This window comes from Myotis davidii, unplaced genomic scaffold, assembly GCF_000327345.1.
Source record: "Myotis davidii unplaced genomic scaffold, ASM32734v1 scaffold1323, whole genome shotgun sequence".
In the NCBI taxonomy this organism is placed as follows: Eukaryota; Metazoa; Chordata; class Mammalia; order Chiroptera; family Vespertilionidae; genus Myotis; species Myotis davidii.
The window spans coordinates 303,035-325,881 of NW_006294585.1; the positions used below are offsets into that span (position 1 = coordinate 303,035).

The 22,847-nt window shown below is 44.1% G+C and overlaps 1 protein-coding gene across 1 annotated transcript in view; it reads left to right on the forward strand.

Moving 5' to 3' along the window:
* Positions 1-22,847, forward strand: part of MTHFD1L (methylenetetrahydrofolate dehydrogenase (NADP+ dependent) 1-like) — a 157,557-nt gene that overhangs the window by 70,845 nt on the left and 63,865 nt on the right. Inside the window, exon 21 of the mRNA XM_006768722.2 lies at positions 22,119-22,258. Coding sequence (XP_006768785.1) covers positions 22,119-22,258 — 140 coding nt within the window. The remainder of the gene's footprint in view (positions 1-22,118; positions 22,259-22,847) is intronic.

Genomic DNA, 22,847 nt, shown 5'->3' on the forward strand with positions numbered 1-22,847 from the left:
CCCAGAATAAATTTATTCCTAGTATCTTAATTTTTTTGTTGCAATGGTAAATGGGATTATTTTTTTCATTTCTCTTTCTGTGAGTTCATTATTGGTGTATAAAAAGCCATAGATTTGGGGATGTTGATTTTGTATCCTGCTACATTGCCAAATTCATTTATTAAATCTAGTAGTTTTTGGTGGAGTCTTTAGGGTTTTCTATGTACAATATCATGTCATCTGCGAATAATGGGAGTTTTACTTCCTCCTTTCCAATTTGGATACCTTTTATTCTTGTCTGATTGCTGTGGCTAGGACTTCCATTACTCTCTATATGTATAAGGCTAATATGCTAAGTGTCCGATCGTCCGACCAGTCACTATGACGTGCACTGACCACCAGGGGGCAGATGCTCAACACAGGAGCTGCCAAGCTGCAGTGACTTGGCAGCGGCAGTTCTCAGGTGACGCACCCGGAAACCAGAGAGGACAGAGTCTGATTCCTCGTGGGGCCGCGAGATTCCATCTTCAGCCGTGGGATTCCACCTTCGGCTGGGTTCTGTTGTTGCGGGGGCACTATCACCCCGAAGCTGGTTTACTGCACACTTGCATTTGCGTTCCATGCCCTGTATGGCAACTTTACAGAGTGCCCTCTCGCACTCTGGGACCCCTTGGCGGGGAAGTCGGAGAGCTGGTTTTGGCCCTATCCCCGCAGGCCAGGTCGAGGGATTCCACCTGCCAGAGGGACCCCGCTCACTCTGCAGATGCTGGGGAGGGACCGTGGGAGGTTGGCTCCCGGGTATGTCCAGCCCATCTAGCCACCTTCTAATTAATTTCCTTGCAATGTGCATGAATCTACACCGGGTCACTAATGGTGAATAAGATTAGTGAAAGCGGGCATCCCTGTCTTGTTCCTGTTCTTAGGCGAAATGCTTTTAGTTTTTTGTGCTTTAGTTTTTTATAGAACATTAGAGACAGAGTTGAGGTCCCCATGAACTCCTCCCTGATCTTTTTCCCTTTTCTGCATCTCTAGTCACCAACATCCTGATTTGGGAGAAAGGAGTATCACTTCCGAGCATTCTTTTAGACTTTTATCACATACATATGCCTCCTCAAAAGACCTGCAGCCCCACGACACCAGCATCTTGGCAATTTTCACAGCACCCCAGGCCCAAAGAAATACCTAAGATGTCCCTTTTTTAAGGGATTATGTCCAAACCACTTAATGGGTATCTATGTCCCAACAACTTAGTAGCTGTCTGAGCAAAGGATGCATATAAACTGAAAGAAAATAAATTTCATTCTTAAATAGCCACCATGACTTATTAATGAGATGTGTATCCTTTTTGGGTACTGCACAACTTCTCAGTCCTGGAATCGGCCACCACTTTGAACCTCGTTTCCTATTCCACGTTGGCTTTGCACAGTTCTCGCTTCACCCTGCAGCAGCCACCAGAAGCGTAGCTTCACAAATACATGATGTCACCGAAAGGCATGCAGAGCGGTGATGTTGAAACGGTGAGCCGCCTCACACGAGTGGGACTCGCATTGTCACCAGATGTCAAGTGGTGCCGAGTTTCCCCCCAAAATTTAACACATCCCATGGCTCCTTTGAGCTCAGAGCGCCCCAGGGCGCCTCTGCACATAAATTTGGGAACCACAGATATGCGGCATGCTTTTGTAATGTTTTTAATACGTTTGAACATTTTATATGTTAATAAATGTGACTCTCGGCATTGTGCCGTAGCAGGGTCAGCAAACTTTTGCTGTCACGGGCAAGCTAGTAAATTTCTTCGGCTCTGTGAGCCGTAGTGTCTCTGCAGAAATTCCACTGCACAGGCACAGATAAAGCATAGATCAAGCCTGCAGGAATGAGAGGCCGAGTTCCAGAAATTTTATTTATGGGCTCTGACATTTGAATTTCATATAGTGTTCACATGTGATGAAATGTTCTCCTGATTTGTTTTTAAACATTAAAAAATGTTTTTTTGAAAGTTTAAATCCGCAGGCCATCATTCGCCAACCCCTGCTCTGGACCTTTGTATTTTGGTTCAGTGTTACATTTTTGCATGTATCCAAGTAGCTGTGACCAGAGAAACCTCATTTTTACCTGCCGTGTCGGCTTCCTTGGCATGGATGTAGCACGCGTGTTAGTGCATTCTTCATCGAAGGGCATTTGGATTCCTTCCAGAACTCTGGTCTTATAGGGGACATTCTTATTTTTGTCTCTGAGAATATGTGCAAAACGTTTTCTAGGGTCTATATTGAGGAGTAAAATTCGGAGAGTCACAAGTATGCTCCGAATCAACTTAATCGATAAAGCCAAATTGTTCTTCAAGATACCAATTTCTGTTACCACCAGTTAGAATGAGATTTCTGATTTCTCCCCATTCTTTCCCCCATTTGTATTAGATTTTCAAAGTCTTGCCAATCTGATTGTAGTGAAATGGTATTTCATTATAGTTGTAAGTGTACGTATAGGTTTAGACATTTCAGAGCATTTATGAATGTCCTGGTTTTTTTGGGGGGGTCATTTATCTTTTTTCTTAACGAATTTATCTCCATTTTATAATATATTCTGAATAGGAATACTTTGCCACTATGTGTTAAAAATATCTTCTCCCATGTGTGGTTTATCTTTCAAATGTATTCATCATAGCTTTTCTCTTTCCAACCTTTTTTTTTTTTATGGTTTCTGCTTTTGGAGTCATAAAATGTTGGCTCTTATATTTAGGTCTTTAATCATCTCAGAACTTAACGTTTGGTTTTGGTGACTCTTTTCCTTAATTCACACAATTTGTGAAATTTTTCTTCCCTAGTGATTCTTCCAGAGGTGGTTGTCAGCCCCTGCCATAAAAGGGGGACCAAGAAGCCTTGGGGAATCTAAATCACTCAGGAACTCTGCTCCCCTCCTCCTGTGCCCAGAGAGTTCAAGGCCAGTGCAGGTGGTGGTCAGCTGTTTACTGCTGGGACCTGCCTCTGGGATTGCTTTTAAAGCCATTCACCTTGGCAGTGTCAGGGACACCCTCTGTCCTGCCTCCCCAAGAAAGAGGAGCCTACAGGATGGTTTCTCCAGCTCTGCTTATCAGCTACAGAGATCAGGGCCCTTCTTCTAGAAGGGGTTCCACATGTTGCCTCTCCCTCCCTGACTCTTCATCTGTTATGCTCAGCATCACCCAGCAGTGATGCCAGGTCTTTCTGGAGAAGTGAATACTTCTACTCTTCCTGCCCATGTTGTTCAGTTCTGAACATCTGCCAGAAGAGGTCTCTTGGCATTTTCCAAAGAATGGGTTGACCCTAGCTAGTTTTGCTCAGTGGTTAGAGCATTGGCCTGGGGTTGGTCAGCGCACATGCCCGGGTTACGGGCTTGATCCCCAGTAGGGGGCGTGCATGAGGCAACCAATCAATGATTTTCTCTCTCATCATTGATGTTTCTACTCTGCCTCTCCCTTCCTCTCTGAAATCAATAAAACTATATTTTAGAAACAGTAATAATAAATAAAATGCTTTGCAGAGTTATCAGAAAGGAAGCAGGATACGCTGGAACTCAGCAAATTCACAGGTACATATCTTCCAGGGTATTTATCTCTCTCCCTGAGCCTTGCTCTACCCTGGAACACAAAAGCGTGGAAGAAACTTAAACATGACAATTGTTGAGAAACAATGCAGAGAATCTTTGCATTAAACATTAAAATAAAAAACATGTGGTCTTACATTATATTCCACATCTCAAATGTACTCTTGGTGCCAAAAGGGTTGCTACCCAAACGTTAGGGAATTTGGCTCCTTATTTGGGAAATCCCATCTCTGCCAAAGGGAGAAAGACAGGAGGCAAATCTTTTTGTGATTTTTTTTTAAAAAAGTCATTCATTTAGTATGAGCCACTTTTAGCCAAAAATACATAGAGTCCATATAGGTCCATTTAATGAAGCATCTGATTATACTTTAAACTTATTTGCTTTCATGAAAGTGTTAGTAAATAATGCAGAACTTAATTGGGCAGCTTTTGTACATGGATTTGCTTTGGTTGAATTTACAACCTGTCTTAAGTCAGAGAATATCATCAAGAGCCCAAGTTAAGAACTTTCATTTTAAAAAAACACACTATAGTAATTTGCATTATTATGTAACCCTTAAATTCCAACCAGTTCTCTTAAGGCAGTGGTTCTCAACCTTCCTAATGCCGCGCCCCTTTAATACAGTTCCTCATGTTGTGGTGACCCCCAACCATAAAATTATTTTCGTTGCTACTTCATAACTGTAATTTTGCTACTGTTATGAATCGTCATGTAAATATCTGATATGCAAGATGTATTTTCATTGTTACAAGTTGAACATAATTAAAGCATAGTGATTAATCATAAAAACAATACCTAATTCTGTATGTGTTTTCGGATGGTCTTAGGCGACCCCTGTGAAAGGGTCATTCGACCCCCAAAGGGGTCGCAACCCACAGATCGAGAACCACTGTCTTAAGGGATCCTGAGACCTAAAGTTGACCTGTCCGTGATGTGTTCTGATATATTTTCTGTACATTGTGCAGAAAAACAAATAGAAACAGCTTTTAATGTAAAAGTCTTTATTTTCTCACTGATGAAATACCAGGAAAAGCATTTAGAATTTATAAAAATGATGTGGTATTGTATCTTCTCTAACTTTTTGTTTAATATTAGGTTTCTAAGATTCATCCAAGTAGTTGCATCTAGCAGCTATGATGAGACCAGCATATATTTACCCATTCTCATGTCCACAGATATTTAGTAGGTTGTTTCCAGTTACTGTGCGATAAACAATACGTGCTATAAAGGGTGACCATTCTCTTACCTTCTGGTGTGCTTGTGCCAGAGTTTCAAAAATTTCAAATATGTTGGTAACTCCCTACATACACATAGCGTAAAACCGTTTCAAAAGGGGGAGAAGCATTTGCCCCTATTCTCTTTAGGGTAATCTGTGAGCCCCCAGTCAGTGTCACCGCTCCCCTCTGGTGCTCACCTGTGGCCAGGCTCACTTTTCTGCACTTGTGTCCATGGAGCAGATGGAGAATGGCAGGGAACAAGATGCTAAATGCAAATAATAATAATAATAATAATAATAACAACAACAACAACAACAAAATAATAATAACAACAACTTCCCCTTGTTAAAGCTGTACTTTCTTCCTTGTAGAAGAATCAGCACTGCTTCCTGCACAGCCTCTTTGGCTGCAGGGCCTGCTTCTCTAAACCATGGACTGCCCCAGGGCTCACCCTCGGACCCTTTCTCTTACCTCTGCTCCACAATGCGCCTGGCCATCTCTTCACCCTCTGCCTCTCGCCTTCCCTTGACCGCAGGGCTCAGATGTCCAGATGTCTCCCTGGACTTAAAAAATCCCTAGCCCATAATTTTGATCCCCTTTTGCTACCCAGCCTGCTTTCCCACCTCTCACAGAGACCAGCTGCACCCTCTCCACTGGGAGCTGACAACCCGTCCTCTCCGCAGCCCTCCTCTCTGTAAAGCCAGGGGAAATGGCATGACCTAACACCTAAGGCAACTTGACAGAAACGATGCGTAGACACCACACGGGGCATTTCCTGGCATGGACCAGTCTTTGCTAGTAGTTACAGGCCTTGACTTTCCGTGAGGACCTGCTGGCTGCTTTATGTGTGCGTGTACGTGTGCGTGTGTGTGTGTGTGTGTGTGTGTGTGCGTGTGTGTGCGAGTGCGTGTGCGTGTGCGTGTGTGTGTGTGTGTGTGTGTGTGTGTGGTAATGACCCTGGGACAGGGTCGCCCCATTTTACAGGTGAGGAGCGCAAGCATCAGGGTGAGTCAGTAGTTGCCCAGAGGCAAACAACTAGTGAGGCAGCGAACAGGAATTTGAACCTAAGCCCCTGACCCCAGGGCCTTGGCTCCTTGGCCACTTTCTAAATGTCTGCTTTCATTCCATATCATCATTCCTTAGCCCTCCCTGCTAGAGCTCGTAACGGGCACTAAATAACTGTTACTACATAGCAGCTTACTGAATGACTCATCTACTGGTAAACGTGTGAATTCCCACTGGCTTTTTATGATGAATTTAGGCATATTTGCCCAATGGTTTGTTGAATCTATAGTTAAATAAATTAATTAAAAGAGTAATTAAATGAAAAGAGCAAAACATTTTGAAAAAAGTTATGAAAGGTATTTTGAACTTTGGGAATGTCTAACCTGACCTTGATTGTTTGCATTTACAAAATGCAAACTTATTTTCAGTGAAGTATCTAGCCCATCTCTACTTAAGATTTATATATATTATTCTAGATAATAATGTGCTCATAATGTAGTTCTGGTTACCGTCATAAAATGTGGAGTTAAAATAGGACCCTTGTCAAAACATTGTCTTGCAGAGATGAGTGCTGTGAGAGTTAACATAAAACGATTTTAAAATGGGATCCAGAGGTTAAACTGGAGTCTTAACATTCATAAACTGCATATCTTTCTGAGAAGTTTCTTTGAAAATACCCATTGCACAATGACTTTTAAATTTACATTGTATGACTGCCATCTTACCCCAGCGCAGCCAGAACTGTCAGCCTGAAAGGGGTCGCATGACCCTCACCAAATATAAACCATAGTTTAGAAAATTGCAATGCGATGAGGTTGTCCTTAAGCTTTTAGCAATGTTTTCCTAATTACAAAATTACAATACTGTATTGCTGTTCTCAGACAAGGAAAACATGGTAGAATTTTGAGCGAGGACTATCGGGAAGCTGGTTGTTGCTAAAGGAATGGAGGATCCTTTTGTGGACCTTTTCCATCTTCTCAGGGCCAGGGAAGAACACTGATTATTAGTGTTCTCTAAAAGTCACAGGCCGGAGTGGCTCAGTTGATTCGAGTGTCCTATACACTGAAAGGTCGTGGGTTCAATCCCCAGGTGGGGGATGTGTGGGAGAAAACCAATCGATGTTTCACTCTCACATCAATGTTTCTCTCTCTCTCCCTCTCCCTTCCTCTTCCTCTCAAATCTAAAAGCATGTCCTTGGGTGAGGATTTAAAAAAATGAGTAAAAGTTTTGTTTGGCTAGTTGGATACAGTGCAAATATGTAAAACTCAGTAGTTTTATATCAGCGTCAACCATAAATGTTGTTTTGACCATTAATGCTTTGATACAAGTACTAACAAGAAAAAATTACCTATGATTTAAAAGTACGTGGGTATCCAGTTCAAAATGAAGCAGAGTAAAGTAACTTTCAGGATGAAAGGTTTATCTCAATGGGATGATAAAGAAATACCTCTCGCAGTAGAAGAATCTATAATAATAAAAGCATAATATGCTAATTAGACAGGACGTCCTTCCAGATGAAGCCAGGGCTGCAAGGGAAGCCTGGGTCCCAGGTGCCTACAGGCAGCCGGAGGGAAGCCGGTGCCAAGCCGGTGCCGGCAGCCAGGGGAAGGAAGGCCTACTCTTGCACGAATTTCATGCATTGGACCTCTAGTTTAAATAGAATTGTAAAACAGAAACTGACAGCCTCACACTAACTGGCAAAGCCCTTAAAGGCACAGTAATGTATTCAGGAACACAAGAATGCTTACAATCACCACTATATCCGTCATTATTCTGGAAGTCCTGGCCAGTGTTGTAAAACAAGAACAATTACAGAATATAAATACTGGAAGGGAAGAGACAGATTTTTCATTTTTATGTGTAGTGATTGTATAACTAGAAAATGCAAGACATTTTAAGTAATAAAAGCTTTGGTTGGCTAGTTGGATACAATGTAAATATGTAAAAATCAATAGTTTTATATCAGCAATAAAGTCTGATGCTGTCATATGGAAAATATCCTATTTTTATGTGTCCCCAAGACTATAAATACCTAGGAATAAATGTAACAACAAATGAGCATATAGAAAGAAAGCTATATAAGTTTATTGAAAGACACAGAGCAAGACCAAATCAGTGGTGAAACACATACCATGTCTTTGGATGGGAGTAATCAGTGTTAAACAATCATTATTCCTCTGTCTAACATGTAAATAACTATAAAATGACTATACCGGACCATACCATACTGTACTATGCTGTGCTGTTCAGTACTATACTGTTATATCGTTGCCATAGAAGGTATGGAGGGAGATAAGTTTCCTGGTTAAGTTAATAATATGTGTCTAGATTCTAGAAGAATAAATTTATGAGGATAAACAAGGTAAAATTTTTTAAAATAAATAATAATAGATAATTTATCTAACTCTAGATATCAAAAGAAGATCATACTGGCATAGTAATAAAGAGGAACACACACAAAAACTGATACCAAAAGAACACCCCAGCCTGGCTGGTGTAGCTCAGTAGTTGAGCGTCAACTCATACACCAAGAGGTCACAAGTTCTATTCCCAGGCAGGGCATATGCCTGAGTTGCTGGCTCATTCCGCAGTAGGGGCATGCAGGAAGCAGTCAATCAATGTTGTTTCTCTCTGATTTATGTTTCTATCACTCTCCCTCTCCCTTCCTCTCTCTCTAAAATCAATAAAAACATATTAAAAACAAAAAACACCCTAGAGTGTATAGCCTTAAATAGACTATTTCATTATATGTAGAAATTAATAATTTGATACAGATGACATTTCAGGTCAGTGGCAATGGATGGACTAACGATTAAATGATGCTCAGACATTTGGCTATTAATTTTAAAACAAACTTAAGAGTCATGTATCACAATATATTCAGAATAGAGAGAGATTAAATTTTTAATGTGAAATTAAAACTTGGAGCTTCAAGAAAAAAGTTAAAAAAAAAGTTTAGTATTACTTTATAACGAATTTATGTGGTATATGGATAGGTGTTCATGAAATATAAAGTAAAAGAAATCAAGTTGCAAAACAAGGTTTATAATACATTTCTCATTTTAAAAATATGTAGTAAATATCTACTAGACTCAATGAAAAAGCATGAAAGAAGTATATCGAATGATTACTTATATTTATCTGTGGGAAATCGTGACTTTCTACTTTATTTATTTATTTGGTATTCTATAAATTTTCAGTTAGTGTGTGTTACTTTTGTGGGGTTTTTTTTTTTAAAAAAAGGAAAAATTGATGTGAACAATCTGAACTAATGTGACACGCAGCGCGGGAGGAGCACTAGAGACGGAGGGCGCAGACCTAGCACATGAGTGTGGATGGAACCGTGTTGGCGGGTTCGGGGGACGGTTTTCCTGGAGTGGGAGACGTGGGGAGGTGGGTTTCACAGTTCCATGAGGTCATTTTGAAGGGGAATAAATGATAACCTGAGATGTTAGGCTTTCAATTGCTGGTGGGGATCAATTGACAGCTTTTAAAGAATGGTTCCAGGAAGGCTCTCTTGAGATGTCGTTTGAGGCCAGCCTCGAAGAACACTGCAGCTGCAGCCGGTGAGGCAGGACAGAGGTGGGAGAGGTCGTCAGCACGGGGGCCTGGCAGAGAAGACAGATGCGAGTTACTCTCCACCCCCTTTAGGGTCACGGTGGGGAGTCAGTATGGTTTCTAATGTGTGAGGACGTCTAGAATGATTATGTAAAGAGTTGTTACCGGGACTCCACTTATAAATGGTGTTTCTTCCGGAAACGCGCCCCCCTCCCCCCCATCAGATGGGTCCTTCCCTAAAGAGAGTGAGTGAGGGGGAGGAGAGGAGTGGGACCCCCTCCCCAGGATAGGGATCCATCAGCAGTTAGAGATGCGGCCGCTGCACCACCTCTGGGCATGTCCAGCGGCGAGATCTCACTGGCAAGTGGAAAAGCAGGTTGTTGAATTCAGAGTACATTCTAACACATTTCAAACACATGAAGCAACACTCTACTTCATTTATGTCTTTTACACATGTGGAAGCGTGACCCAGATCAGCACTAGGTTAATCCGAGTTGCTGGCTGAGGGAAGGAGGGAGGAAGCTGAGCTGGGGCCGTGCCTGGGAGACTGTGGCTCTGCGCTGTTTTACTTCTTTGGTGGCAAAATACTAGTGTTTGCTAGTTATGCATGGGTGTGGGGTGGCAGGGAGAAGGGACTCTGGGTCTGTAACTTAGGAGATGGCGGAGGCTAGAGCCATCGATGGGCAGTGGTCATTGGTATATGGTCAGGTCTTCACTTGGTGTAGGGCTAAGTCTGGATGTTAATAGCTCCGTTTGGTGGGTCAGGGGCATTCGGTTACTTCCTAGCAGGAGTGATGGTTTGCATATAGCTACCCACACCCTCCCATTTCCCTTGGGATGAGCAGCGGGGATGTGGAGCAGCTGGCCTTGGTGATCAGGCCGATGGAGCCAGGACGAGGCTTGCTCTCTGCAAGCCAAGTTGAGAGAAATGAGCGAGGCCGTGAGATTTCTCTGGGTTCCCCTGGTCGCCGGCTTTCAGGGAGTGTGAGGATGGCTTCTTCATCCGCTGAGCGCTCCTGTGCCACCCTGAGATGTTCAGTTACATTCTAAACCGTGAGTTTTGTTTTGAATGTTCAAGCGTTGAGCACACAAACCTCCCAAATTTCAAACCCCAGGGATCTGAGTCCCTTGTTTTGATTCCCAGCCCCATCTTTGTTTAGTCCTTTTGTTCTGTGTGTTATAAAGTTACATGAATGTTTTGGTTGACAGTGTATTGTTTGTGGTTTTTAGGGTCAGATAATACTGTAATGATATAACTTCTAAAAATATTTAAAATGATGGAAAAATATATATATGTGTGTGTATATATATATATATATATTTCTATATGTGTATAAATATATATAAACCTTTAAAACCATTTCTTTGTTTACCACACATTCACGAAGGAGGTAGAGGTTAAAGTGCGGACAGATCTGGAGCCCGGCGAACAGGACACCTGCAGCCCTGCGCGTGCGTCCTGTGCTGCTGCCATCTGGCACACGCGCTGGTCCTGCCGTCTTGATTCAGTTCTGTCTGGAGCTTGTGGTCAGACACTCAGTTCCCTTCCTGGCGCAGCTTTGAGGCACCAATTAGAGTTATGGCCACATCTCAGCCTTCAAAAGTGCAGCGTCTTCCTCAGCCAAACTGAGGAAGCCACATCTTTGCAGTAGGCAGCCTGGGCTGGTACGGCACCGCCTCGATTATCAGGAGATCTGTGCTGCCTAGTCGTCCAGGATGGTGGCACAAGCCCCAGCCATCACATGTGAGTCTCAGCCAGCAGAAAGGAGGAAGAAATACATTCTCCCTTTTCAAAAGCCTTCCCCGAACTCCCATACAAAACTTCTGCTTATATCTTATTAATGACACTAGGGGCCCAGTGCATGAATTCGTGCACACAGTAGGCAGCCCGGGCTGGTATGGCACCGCCTCGATTATCAGGAGCTCTGTGCTGCCTACTCGTCCAGGATGATGGCACAAGCCCCAGCCATCACATGTGAATCCCAGCCAGCAGAAAGGGGGAAGAAATACACTCTCCCTTTTCAGGAGCCTTCCTCGAACTCCCATACAAAATTTCTGCTTATATCTTATTAATAACACTAGGGGTCCAGTGCATGAATTCGTGCACCTTTAAAGGAACTGTGGGCTGTGAGGCTGTGGTAGGCATAGGGGTGGGTCTCGGCCCATCTTCTGCACCCTGCCCAGCACCGCCAACAGAGGCCCCTGGTCCCCTGTCTGCCGGCAGCCCCACTCCCACCGCCACCGCTCTTGCACACTGACGGCGCCAGCCCAGGTCGCACCCACTGATGGTGAGGAGTGATTAGGGCCGGCGCCAGCAGTGGGTGCGAGCCACGGCTGCTGCCTCGATCGCCCCTCAGGAGCAGGTGGTGGAGAAGCCCTGAAGGGCAATCGGGACTGGCAGCCAACGCTTGCACCTGCTAACGGCACCAAGCGATCAGGGCCAGCACCGGCAGCAGATGTGAGCTCTGGGCAGGACCACGGCGCACAGGAGCAAATAATTTTCAGCAACCACCAGAGGCTCGCCCCATGACAGCGACCAGCGCCCCGCCTTGGTCTGGCGCCCCCACTCACCTGCTCCACCGTCCCACTGTGGCCAATGCCTGCCATGTTCCGCACTCTGCCGCCTGCTGCCCACGCCCATCATGTTCCACACGTGCCCCCTGGTGGTCAGCACACATCATAGTGACTGGTTGTTCAGTTGTTCAGTTCCGCCGTTTGGTCTATTGGCATATTAGCTTTTTATTATATAGGACTTTTCACATGGCCATACCTGGCTGCAGGAGAAGTTAAGACATTTTCTGATTCTACTAGGTCTCCTTCAAATAGAAAAGCAAGTTGCTAATGCACCATCAGCATGACATAGTATGGTGGGTTTTCCAGACACAGACTTGAGTTAATGCCAAGTGATCCATGTCACTGTCTCTATTTCCTTTTGACATTATCTGCCAGGTGGCCAGGCAGGATTAGGAGAAAAGACCTAAAATATTATTTTTAAAATGTTAATATTCTGGGGCTATGCTCCACATTGGGTGAATTGAAAGGATCAGGATACAAGGGTGTCTAGACTAGAGCATGCCACGCATTCTGTTGAAGATAAAAGCGTGGAGGTAGAGATGCTCTCTTTGTGGGAACAACCCATGACTCCTTCAGGAATCCATCTCAGAACTTCAAGCCACGTGGACATCATGTTTCTTGTTTTTGTTTTTTGGTGTGGGTTTTTTTGGTTGATTTCCAAGAGGAAGGGGGAGAGAGAGAGAGAGAGAGAAAGAGAGAGAGAGAGAGAGGGAGAGAGAGAGCAACATCAGTGATGAGAGAGAATCATTGATCGGCTGCCTCCTGCACGCCCCAACCTGGAGATTGAGTCCGCAACCCAGGCATGTGCCCTGACCAGGAATCGAACCATGATCTCCTGGTTCATAGGTCAACACTCAACCACTGAGCCACGTCAGCCGGGCTGGACATCATGTTTTAATGCTTACCTTTTGCCGGTATAAAGAACATAATAATAAAATATTTGTATGTGCCGAGACCGGTTTGGCTCAGTGGATAGAGCGTCGGCCTGCGGACTGAAGGGTCCCGGGTTCGATTCCGGTCGGGGGCATGTACCTTGGTTGCGGGCATATCCCCAGTGGGGAGTGTGCAGGAGGCAGCTGGTAGATGTTTCTCTCTCATCGATGTTTCTGACTCTCTATCTCTCTCCTTTCCTCTCTGTAAAAACTCAATAAAATATATTTAAAAAAAAATTTGTATGTATTTAGCATATATAATACAAATACTCATATTTTTATCCGCTGCTTTACCCAAGTTGCACCCCTTCTAGATTAAGGCCAGACCGGGGAAGTGCCAAAAGGAGGGGAGAGAAAGATGGCCAATTGAGGGTTTGTTCTTTGTTCAAACAAAATGAGAATGACATCAAACTTTGGTTTTTGCGCCTTCTGGGCTAAGGATGGGGTAGAGGTGAGGATGTGAGAATTATTCCTGTCTCCATGTTGCCTTTTCCTTTTGAAATGTTTAACGGGACATCTCCAGGGCGTCACTCCTCTGTCAACTAGTAGAGAGCTAGCCAGGGACACAGATTCCACTGGAAATGGTGAAAAGGGCCTGATTTGTTTTCTTCTCATCATATTTCCTAGTAATGTGTCTGGGGTCCTTGGAGCGTATCCCCACAAATTAGGAGGAACTGCACATTGATTTGGTGACACACAAATGGGTCTCTACCTTCGATTCGAAAATCCCTGCTTTGCCTGCTGTATTTAGTCAATATATCGTAGAATCTGCCTACTTTCGTGTTTAAAAGTTTTCCTTTAGTCTGTCCTAATTTCTTCTGTAATCAAAGTTGCCATACTAGGAATGTTGGTATTTTTCATTTGTTTTTAGACTCATAACCAGACTTTCACTTGCTACGTTTTTTACACTTGCAGAAACAGCTATTATAGACTCTTTGATGTTTTTCTTTTCCTGGGAACCTTTCAGATAATATATTTGCATATGACGTTTACACTTCCTGCCTGGTTTTATTTTCATAAACTATTCAATAAAAAATAAAAAACTTTCTATTTCATCTTGTTTCAAGTTAAGGCGTGTTCGTAGCAGAGCTTTTCAGAATTTGTTTGTTTCACGGCATCTCTGAGTGTCCAGTTCTCAGGGGCTACACGAGAACAGCTCTGCCCCGTGCAGTCGTCCAGAACTCCAGGCCTCGAGCCAGAACGATGGGACGACCATGTGTTTTCTCAAAACGGAAGGGTTGCCGAAACCGGCTTGGCTCAGTGGATAGAGCGTCGGCCTGCGGACTGAAAGGTCCCAGGTTCGATTCCGGTCAAGGGCATGTACCTGGGGTGCGGGCACAACCCCCGTGGGGGGGGTGCAGGAGGCAACTGGGGGATGTTTCTCTCTCATCGATGTTTCTAACTCTCTATCTCTCTCCCTTCCTCTCTGTAAAAAATCAATAAAATATATTTAAAAAAAAAACACAAAAAACGGAAGGGTTAAAGCCTGGGCCATGGCAATCCCATTGGACAGATGCTCGTGAGCCCTACAAGAAGATGGGAACTATTTGGATCAAGGATTCGGGAATTTAATTCGGTTGGATTTCTTAAGGGAGGTAAAAATAACATGTATAATTCAATTTTCATGTAAACATTTTTTTCCAAAATTAAATTTCGCCTTGGCCAAAATTATTTTACAAAACAAGATGATTAATGATGGTTCCAAATAATGTGAACCAGTGTCTGTAACTAATTATCTCTGTGGAGGAAGAAAATTCTGGGTCCTGACACCAAAACACATCTATATGGCATTGCTGGCATTTTCAAGGGTTTTATTACTGCCAAGAACATATGGTTCCAGTGGAGCCGTGTCCTTTTTATACTCTGCTTATCTTTTCTTTCTCTTTGCGCAAACAAATCCCCAAAAACTTTCTCATGGGTCCTCTATGACTACTAAACTCCCCTTAGTAGCTACAAACATCGCCATCCACAAAAAAATAAGAGGAAGGGACACATGCTACTGTTAATATTGGGGTTGTTTTTTACTGGTTTCTTCTTTATGTCTTCCAATATGTGCCCACTTGATCTGTGAACTCTAAGACATTTAATAAATTTGACCCTAAGACATTTAATAAAATCAGAGATCATAGATTAAGTAGACAAATCCAAAACAGCAAGGGGGATTTAATTTTTAAAAAAAATTTTATAGACTTACGATGAATTGGAGCCTCAAAATTAATGTTCTAAATCAATTTCACTGTGTGTTTTTTTCCAGCTGGAGTAATAAGGCTTAGTTTCCCTTGTAATTATTTTAATGATTCATCCTGGTTTGCTTAGTCTCCTGCTAGTAAATGGAAAAAAATAATTAAACTCCTCAAAGGCTGGCCCACCTTGAGCTCAAGTTCAGAATTCCTCTGCTTCTGTGACTTTGAAGTCCACTTTCCCTGAGCTTATCTGCAGACAGCTGCTGCTGGATAGACGTGTTTACACGGGGCCGACAAGGGGCAGTATGAAGAATCTAGTTTCCATTTCCTGCAGCCTTGTTCAGTGAGAGCCCACAGTGCTCTGCATGCAGTCCAGTCCCGCATAGACCTTGCTTCTTCCCAGATGAAAGTTTTCTTTTTATTTCTGATTTGTCGTGAGAAATTAAAGCGCTGACCGAATGAAAACTGGTCTTATTCCTCCCTCTATTTACAAGAAATCCTTTTGAGGATTAAGTTAGCCAGATCTGCCCGGAGCAGATGTATTTCTTATCTCCACCCATTTGAAGCCGAGCTGATGGTGAGGACCAGCTCTTCTGTGAGATCCCTCACAGTTTGTAAATTCAAGTTCATGTCCAAAAGTAATGGGAAGCGCAATGTGTTTTATATTTGCTGTGTATGTGTGCTGTGTGTATCCTGGGAAGAAAGATTATTACTGCTACAGCGTGGCTATGAAACCTGAAAGTTCTAATCTTCTGAGTACACGTGGAGTACAGGGCCCCTCAGTGACCTAGCAAGCTGGAAATTCAATTTGCAATTGAATGGTGACAATATTCAGGTACCTCAAGTGGCCAGAAACTCCCGGGAAAATTATCTTGGTGCATCAGTTTAACTTGCAGAGTCCAAAGAGCATTGTCCCCAGTGCAAAAGCAAAAGTGAGAATTTCAGATCGAAAGTATTTGCTCCCTTCTCCCCCACTGTGTGCTCACAGTGGTAACAGGACCCTGCAGCTTGGAAGAGAAAGCCAGCGAGGGAGCTGGGATTGTCACTCCCAGCCAGCGATGAGAGGGCGGCCGCCTGGCTGCAGGGGCAGGGAAGCCCCGTCTAGGGGGCTGGCTCACCCCATTGTTAGGTGCTGACGTCACTCCTGGCCCCCAGGGGCCCAATTGGTTCTCAGGAGCCCAGGCTGCAGAGCAAGGGTTCTCCACCTTCAACCTGTTTCTGCTGGTGCTGGGGCCCTGCTCTTTGGTGCCTCATCTCCCAGAGGTCTTTCTTCTTCACCACTTTATTCTGCTGCTGCCCAGGAAGGAGCACGGTGCGTCATCCCTAAATGCATTGCTCCCAGAGGGAAAACACATTTCTGGCTTCAGTCAAAAAGAGACAGAAAGAGGGTGTCTGATAGTGGAGAAGACTCCAGATTCCCTACTTTTTGTCATCACAGCAGTCAGAAAATAAGTGTGGCCACACCTGTCAGAGTGCAGGGAAAGAATTTAGAGCTACTGCTTGTATATCGAAATATTGAAGCCCAAGGTGTGAAGGTTTTCATTGGCAGCAAAACTTACCGAGCAGTTGAGCTGAGAAATGCCACACGATGCGTTGATATACTGGGAAGGCAGTGGGCGGGGCCTGGCATAGCCTGCACTTGGATGGGCCTTGCTGGCAATCCGGCTCTGTCCCCTTAGAGCTGTGGGCTTACTGAAGTGTCTAGTCCTGAGCTTCGCACGCTGTGGCAGAGGACGAAGGTGCCTCCCGGGTGTTGGAGGGGGAATGAGATGGGAGAGCTCGTACATGCCTGGCCCAGCCAATGTTGTGGTTTGTGATTCCATAGAAATGGGTTCGGTAAATGCACTAAAATAGAACAGTGACACCGTTCAGGAGTAAATGTGGAACAGAATTCAGATTTACCAGCATAGTGGTAAATAAGCACCAATTTTAAAACACCACGGGGGATTCAAGCAAGAAGAAGTGCAAAAGGAAAGGTTAGAAGGATGTTCCTTTTTCATTAGGTAATTAATCAATCTTTCTCATCTTTGTCATGTTAAAAATGTACTGTTTCCTCACTAAAGACATGAGTACATAGATGGTTATTTAAATGCCAAGCAAAGTAATAGAAGTTCAGTAAATTGGTGAATGAGAAGAAAGGAAGTTTTTCCTCTAAATTCTGGGATGCATGTGTTTCATCAGAAGTGCTTTTGAGTAGCGCCAAGTGCACAGAGGCTGTAACAGAGAGTAGAGCTGTGGGCCCTGGGACACCCCATGGGCGCTTCTCTCAAGGCGCGAACGTGCCCGACACATAAGCACACAGAGGACGTTACTTCTCTCATGGCTGAGAATTTTATGAACGCATAATCTGTAGGGCCTGCCTGTATGAGGTGATGATGTTAATGCTTTTTTAAAAAAGTAGCAGATCGTTAAAAACGTATGTGAGTCCTAATTGCCACGGAAAGCTTCTATGTGTACTGCAAGTGGGGGGACTTGATAAAATAACTCGGTATAAAAATCACCCCTCTGCCTCATCGAGGAGTTTCATTGACATCGTATGTGCCTCCCAGTCCCGTGTGATGGTTGTGTGTTGTGGTTTTTGTTCAGTGTGTGCACTAGGATTCAGGGTGCCCCTGGGATCAGCATGGAAGCCCGCTGCCTGGCTGGCCAGTCGTGCTTTTTGCTCTCCGGCAGAACCCCGAGCTGTTTCCTGTGCAGTTACGAACAGTGCTCGTCCACAGTGTCATCCCTCCCCATCCAGACCCACTGACACTTCCTTTCTGAGCAGATTATGAGTTTTGAAGTTTGAATCAAGCCATGCTACTATCTAATAGCTTCTGTGCTTACACAGTAAATCAGTGTTTCCTGTTCTCGTTCATGTTGTAAGTTGACTGGCGGTAGCCTCCGCCCCTTCCCCCTGCATAACAGAGATTGCCAAGACAAATAACTGTTGAGGCATGGGCAAACATTTTCTCGCCAGCCTTTCCAAAGGTCTACATTACATGCTTTTCAGGAATGCTAAGTCATAGTCGGTGTACTTGCTTCAGGACTCAAGAGCAAGTCCATAATTAAAGTCAACATTAAATAATTCTTCAGCCTGTATCTCTTTTTAAAAGTATTGAGAGCGGCGACTACAGTAAGGAAATGCCTGCTTGTTTCAGGTCCCTAGGAAAACTTGCAGGTTTTCTATGTTGACAGTTCCTAGGAAGTGCCTAGGAAACAGAACCTGCCAGTAAGAGTGGCTTGTCCCCTTCTCACATCAAGACCCCCTGAGGTTCTAAGACACAGATACAGGGTCCTCCACAGTGTCCACTGCCAAGCTAATACTTGTCGATGACGCCTTATTAAGTGTTCCCGACTTTCGTAATTACCGATGGCACATCCGCTTACCTTTTCCACGCCCTCTGTTGTCCTTAGCAGCAGCCTGATTATTTGAAAGCAAATAGTGTGATGATTACAGAATTGCACAGCAGTTTTCAAAGTGTAAGACTTGGCACTTACTTCTGTTCCCACATTATTTGCCTCCACATTTCCTTTGCATTTGGAAGCCACAGTTCCTGGATCTTTAATACTGCATCCTGTTTTCTTCCCTGAGTTTCTCTCTCTCTCTTTTTAAAAAATATATTTGTATTGATTTCAGAGAGGAAAGGAGAGGGAATGAGAGATAGAAACATCAACAATGAGAGAGATTCATTAATTGGCTGCCTCCTGCATGCCCTACACTGGGGATTGAGCCTGCAACCCAGGCATGCCCCCCAAGTGGGGACCAACCCGGGCATGTGCGGCCAGGCTGAAGTTCTCTTTGTTACTCCTTCCTTCACCCCCAATTTGTCCCTCTTTTTTTTTATTGATTCTTTTATTTTTTTTATTATTAGTTAAGGTATTACAAATGTGTCCTCATCCCCCCCATTAACCCCCAACCTCTCCTCCCGCCCCACACACTCACGATTCCATCCCCCTGTTGTCCATGTCCATTCCAATTTGTCTCTTAAAATATGAACTTAAACTAGCTAGCTAGACATTTCAAATGGCCATTCTTTACCAAATATGACATTTATACCTTTTATTAAAACTTTTGTATTTTATGAGAAAAAAAGAGATGTCTGCTAGGGAAGTATCAGAACACTTTTACTTCTGTGTTAAATGTCTATCTACCTATCTTGCCCTAGCTGGTTTGGCTCAGTGGATAGAGTGTCTGCCTGAGGACCAAAGGGTCCTGGGTTCGATTCCGGTCAAGGCCCCATACCTTGGTTGCAGGCTCCTCCCCGGCCCGTCGATCTCTCACATTGATGTTTCTCTCTGTCTTTTCCTCTCTCTTCTACTTTCCCTAGAAATCAATGTAAACATATCCTCAGGTGAGGATTATTGGCAGGTTCTGTTTCTGTCTATCTATCTCCATTGAGTGATAGATAGCCTTTACTTTAGATCATTATTGGCTCCGAGTCCCACTCCAATGTTCCTTCATATATTTGTTAATTCATTTATTTATACGTGCCAGGTGCAGTGTTGGGGACTGGAGATACAAAGATTAATAAGTTATGGTCCCTGCCCTCCAGCCACTGTCTAATTAGAATGCTGCAGCTAGAAGGGATTCTGGATCCTGCCTGTCTGTCCATCTGTCGGTCTGTGTTCCGTCTTTGATACAGACCAGCAGGACAATCAACAGTACTCTAATACTGATGGCCTTGCCGCCTGTCTTTTCCTCTAATGGGAGCCCACTCTATACTGACCTTTGATAGAGTGAACTGAGTATTCCTCTTGTGGGTCCGCTGCCCCACCACCATGCTGGTTTTCCCAGAGGCACCCTGGTGTGGGGATCGCTACTGTCATCTCTCCGGTTTTGACCACCACTAATGAAATCACTAGAATTGCCCCAAATACCGTATAAAAATATCTCCTCCTGCTTCTTTAAATTGTTCTACTATATTGCTTGTTCAAAGAAAACATAATACAGGAAAACGTGACTTGTAGTTCTATTCACTCCAAATGGAATATTTTTAAGGGAATATTTTTCAGTTTGTCAAAAGCATATCAAGAGTCATAAAATTCTTTTACGTGCTCTGGCCCTGTGCTCTCGCCCCTGGGAATTGATTCCAAGAATGTAATTTGAAAGAGGTTAAAGCTCATACGCACAGATATTTTGCAGCATTGTTTATGTTGGAAACAACCCAAACGTCCAATAACAAGGGAACAATTTGTAAGTCTTGGTACATCCAACGTAACAGAATTATAAGCTGCCACTTACAGTCATAAATTTTGAAAGTATGTAATACAGCAAGAAAACTCTGATAACTTTATTTTTTTAAAATTTATCTTTATTGTAGAAAGTATTACAGATGTCCCCTTGGTTTATTTGTGGGGTTCCCCCCCCCATTGACCCCCTCCATCTCATACCCACCCCTCCCAGGCCTTCACCACTCTATTGTCTGTGTCCAAGGGCTATGCATATACGTTCCTCGGTTAATCACTCCCCTCCCAGCCACCCCAGCCCTGCCTTTCCTCTGAAATTTGTCAGTCTGGAAAACTCTGATAATTTTAAGTGAAGGAGCAGAATTATGAAATTATACCTACTATAAAAAATTATGTGGGCATATGAAATACTAAAAGGAAACCATAAAGAAGTACATCATCTGGTTGATGTATTTATCTTGGTAAAGTTTTTTTTACCACCGGTTCATGTCTCTGCTAAAAATGATGGCCTTGGTGGTACTGTCATTGTATAGAGTATTTTTCATAAACTTTAGTTTCCGTTACATTCTTAATATTGCTTTCCTGGAGCACGGTGCTTCTCAGATTTCAGTGGGCATTCATCTCATTCGGGGATCTGATTCTGATTCGGTGGGTCTGCAGGGGGCCTGAGAGTCTGCATTTCTCACAAAGCCCTTGTGCTGCCCGGCCTAGAGCTTCCCTTTGTGCAGGAGGACTTGGCTGCTGACCCGGCGACAACAGTGTCCGCTTGGGAGGCGATAGTAGACATGCTGTCTGCTCCCTCCATGCTTGCCACAGCAACCGTTCTAGCAATTTGGGAGCAGGGGAGGGGGTAGCTAACGATGAGTGTTGTTGGGAAGGAAAAATGTCTCGTTTAGCCTTCTAAGGTTTTCTGGCTGGTTTAAGAATTGACATGAGACAGTTTAACAGGAGAAAATCAAGTTTAATTTCATATGTATGGGAGCGCCGTAAGAAACTGGGGCTCACAGGCAATCAGGTACCTGGCGCTCATAGGCCATTCTGAATTAAAGAGAAGAAGTGGAAGTCTGGGGCTTCCAAGAGGAAGAATTCATATGGGGGTGGAAAAGCAAGTGTTTGTGGGGCCGTGCAGAGAGGACTCTGGTCCCCAATGCTTTGGAGTCCCCCTTCCACACCCAGCTCATACTCTTCGTAGATGTCTCCAGTAATGGTGCTCCTCCTGGTTGGGCATCGACCTATGAACCAGGAGGTCACGGTTTGATTCCCGGTCAGGACACATGCCTGGGTTGCGGGCTCAATCCCCAGTAGGGGGCGTGCAGAGACAGGCAGTCAGTGATTCTCTCTTATCATTGGTGTTTCTATCTCCCTCTCCCTTCCTCTCTGATATCAATTCAAAAAGTTTAAATACTTTATTCTGTATCAAGCTTGATACTCAGCCTCCTTAAGCCACTCAACTAACTTGAATTTTTTCAATCAACAGAAATGCCAGGTGGCACTGAAATATGATTGATTCTATGTGTGATATAAAGAGTGAGAAAGGATCTGCTATAGTAATTACGCTAGTGGTGGACTTTGATACAATTTGGAACCTGATTAAAAAGTTGAAAATCCCACCTGTGTTAAGGAAAGCTCTGCTCAGAGTTACTACCCTGGGAAGAAAACTCTAGGCGTTGGCAAAGAAGCGTTAAGGCACGGTGGTGTGAAGCAGAGAGAGCCAACTTGTAGGGAAGGTGAGGAAGTGGGACATTTTCTGACATGTGGGAGCAGCAGTCTACCTTTGCACATGAACACGAGGCAGTGCTGGGCAGTAACCGGAGGCGGTGGGGATTTCGGCCGTCCTTGGAATTGTGGCCACACCAATGGCTGCCAAACCCTGCCCTGTTGTTTTCAGACGATAACAGCAAGTTTCCAACTTGACTCTCCACAGTAACCGAAGCCGGCTTTGGTGCTGACATTGGCATGGAGAAGTTCTTCAACATCAAGTGTCGAGCGTCTGGCCTGGTGCCCAACGTCGTGGTGCTGGTGGCAACAGTGCGCGCTCTGAAGATGCACGGAGGCGGGCCCAGTGTAAGTCGCGCCCTCCCTGCCCAGGGAGACCGGTTGTAACATGAAGATAAAGCAGAATTTAGCCCTGGAAAACCTCTAACCTGCTAGTAACTCCAGATTTCTAGAATGCCTCCTTTTTCACAAATCACCATGGTAGGGCACGGTGAGTTTAGTAAGTTCTAGGAAACAGTAGCACCCGCAAGGTTACTGCTAAGCAGTGTTTCGGAAAAGGAGCAGAGCGTAACCAAAAAAGTCCTAAGATTCACATCTGAAGCTCGTGTCAGCATTTTGTAACCCCGCGGTGATGGGAGGCTCCGGCTCCCGAACGGAGCCCGTACGGGTGGACCGGTGGCTCCTCTGGGTGAGTCTGGTCCCTGTTTGTACAGACAGTTTTTTGTGGGTTTTTTTGGTTCACTGATTTAATCTAGAACTCTGTTCCTTCTGTTTCTGCTTATTATCAGTTCACTTTGTAACTCTCTCATTTCTAAGAGAGCTTTGCTTGGGAAACAGAAATTCTGTTTTCACATTTTTAAAGACTTGATATTAATCTATCTTATTATGTACAGAATTTACACACATCTGAAAGGATCCCCTCCCCCCCCCATTTCCA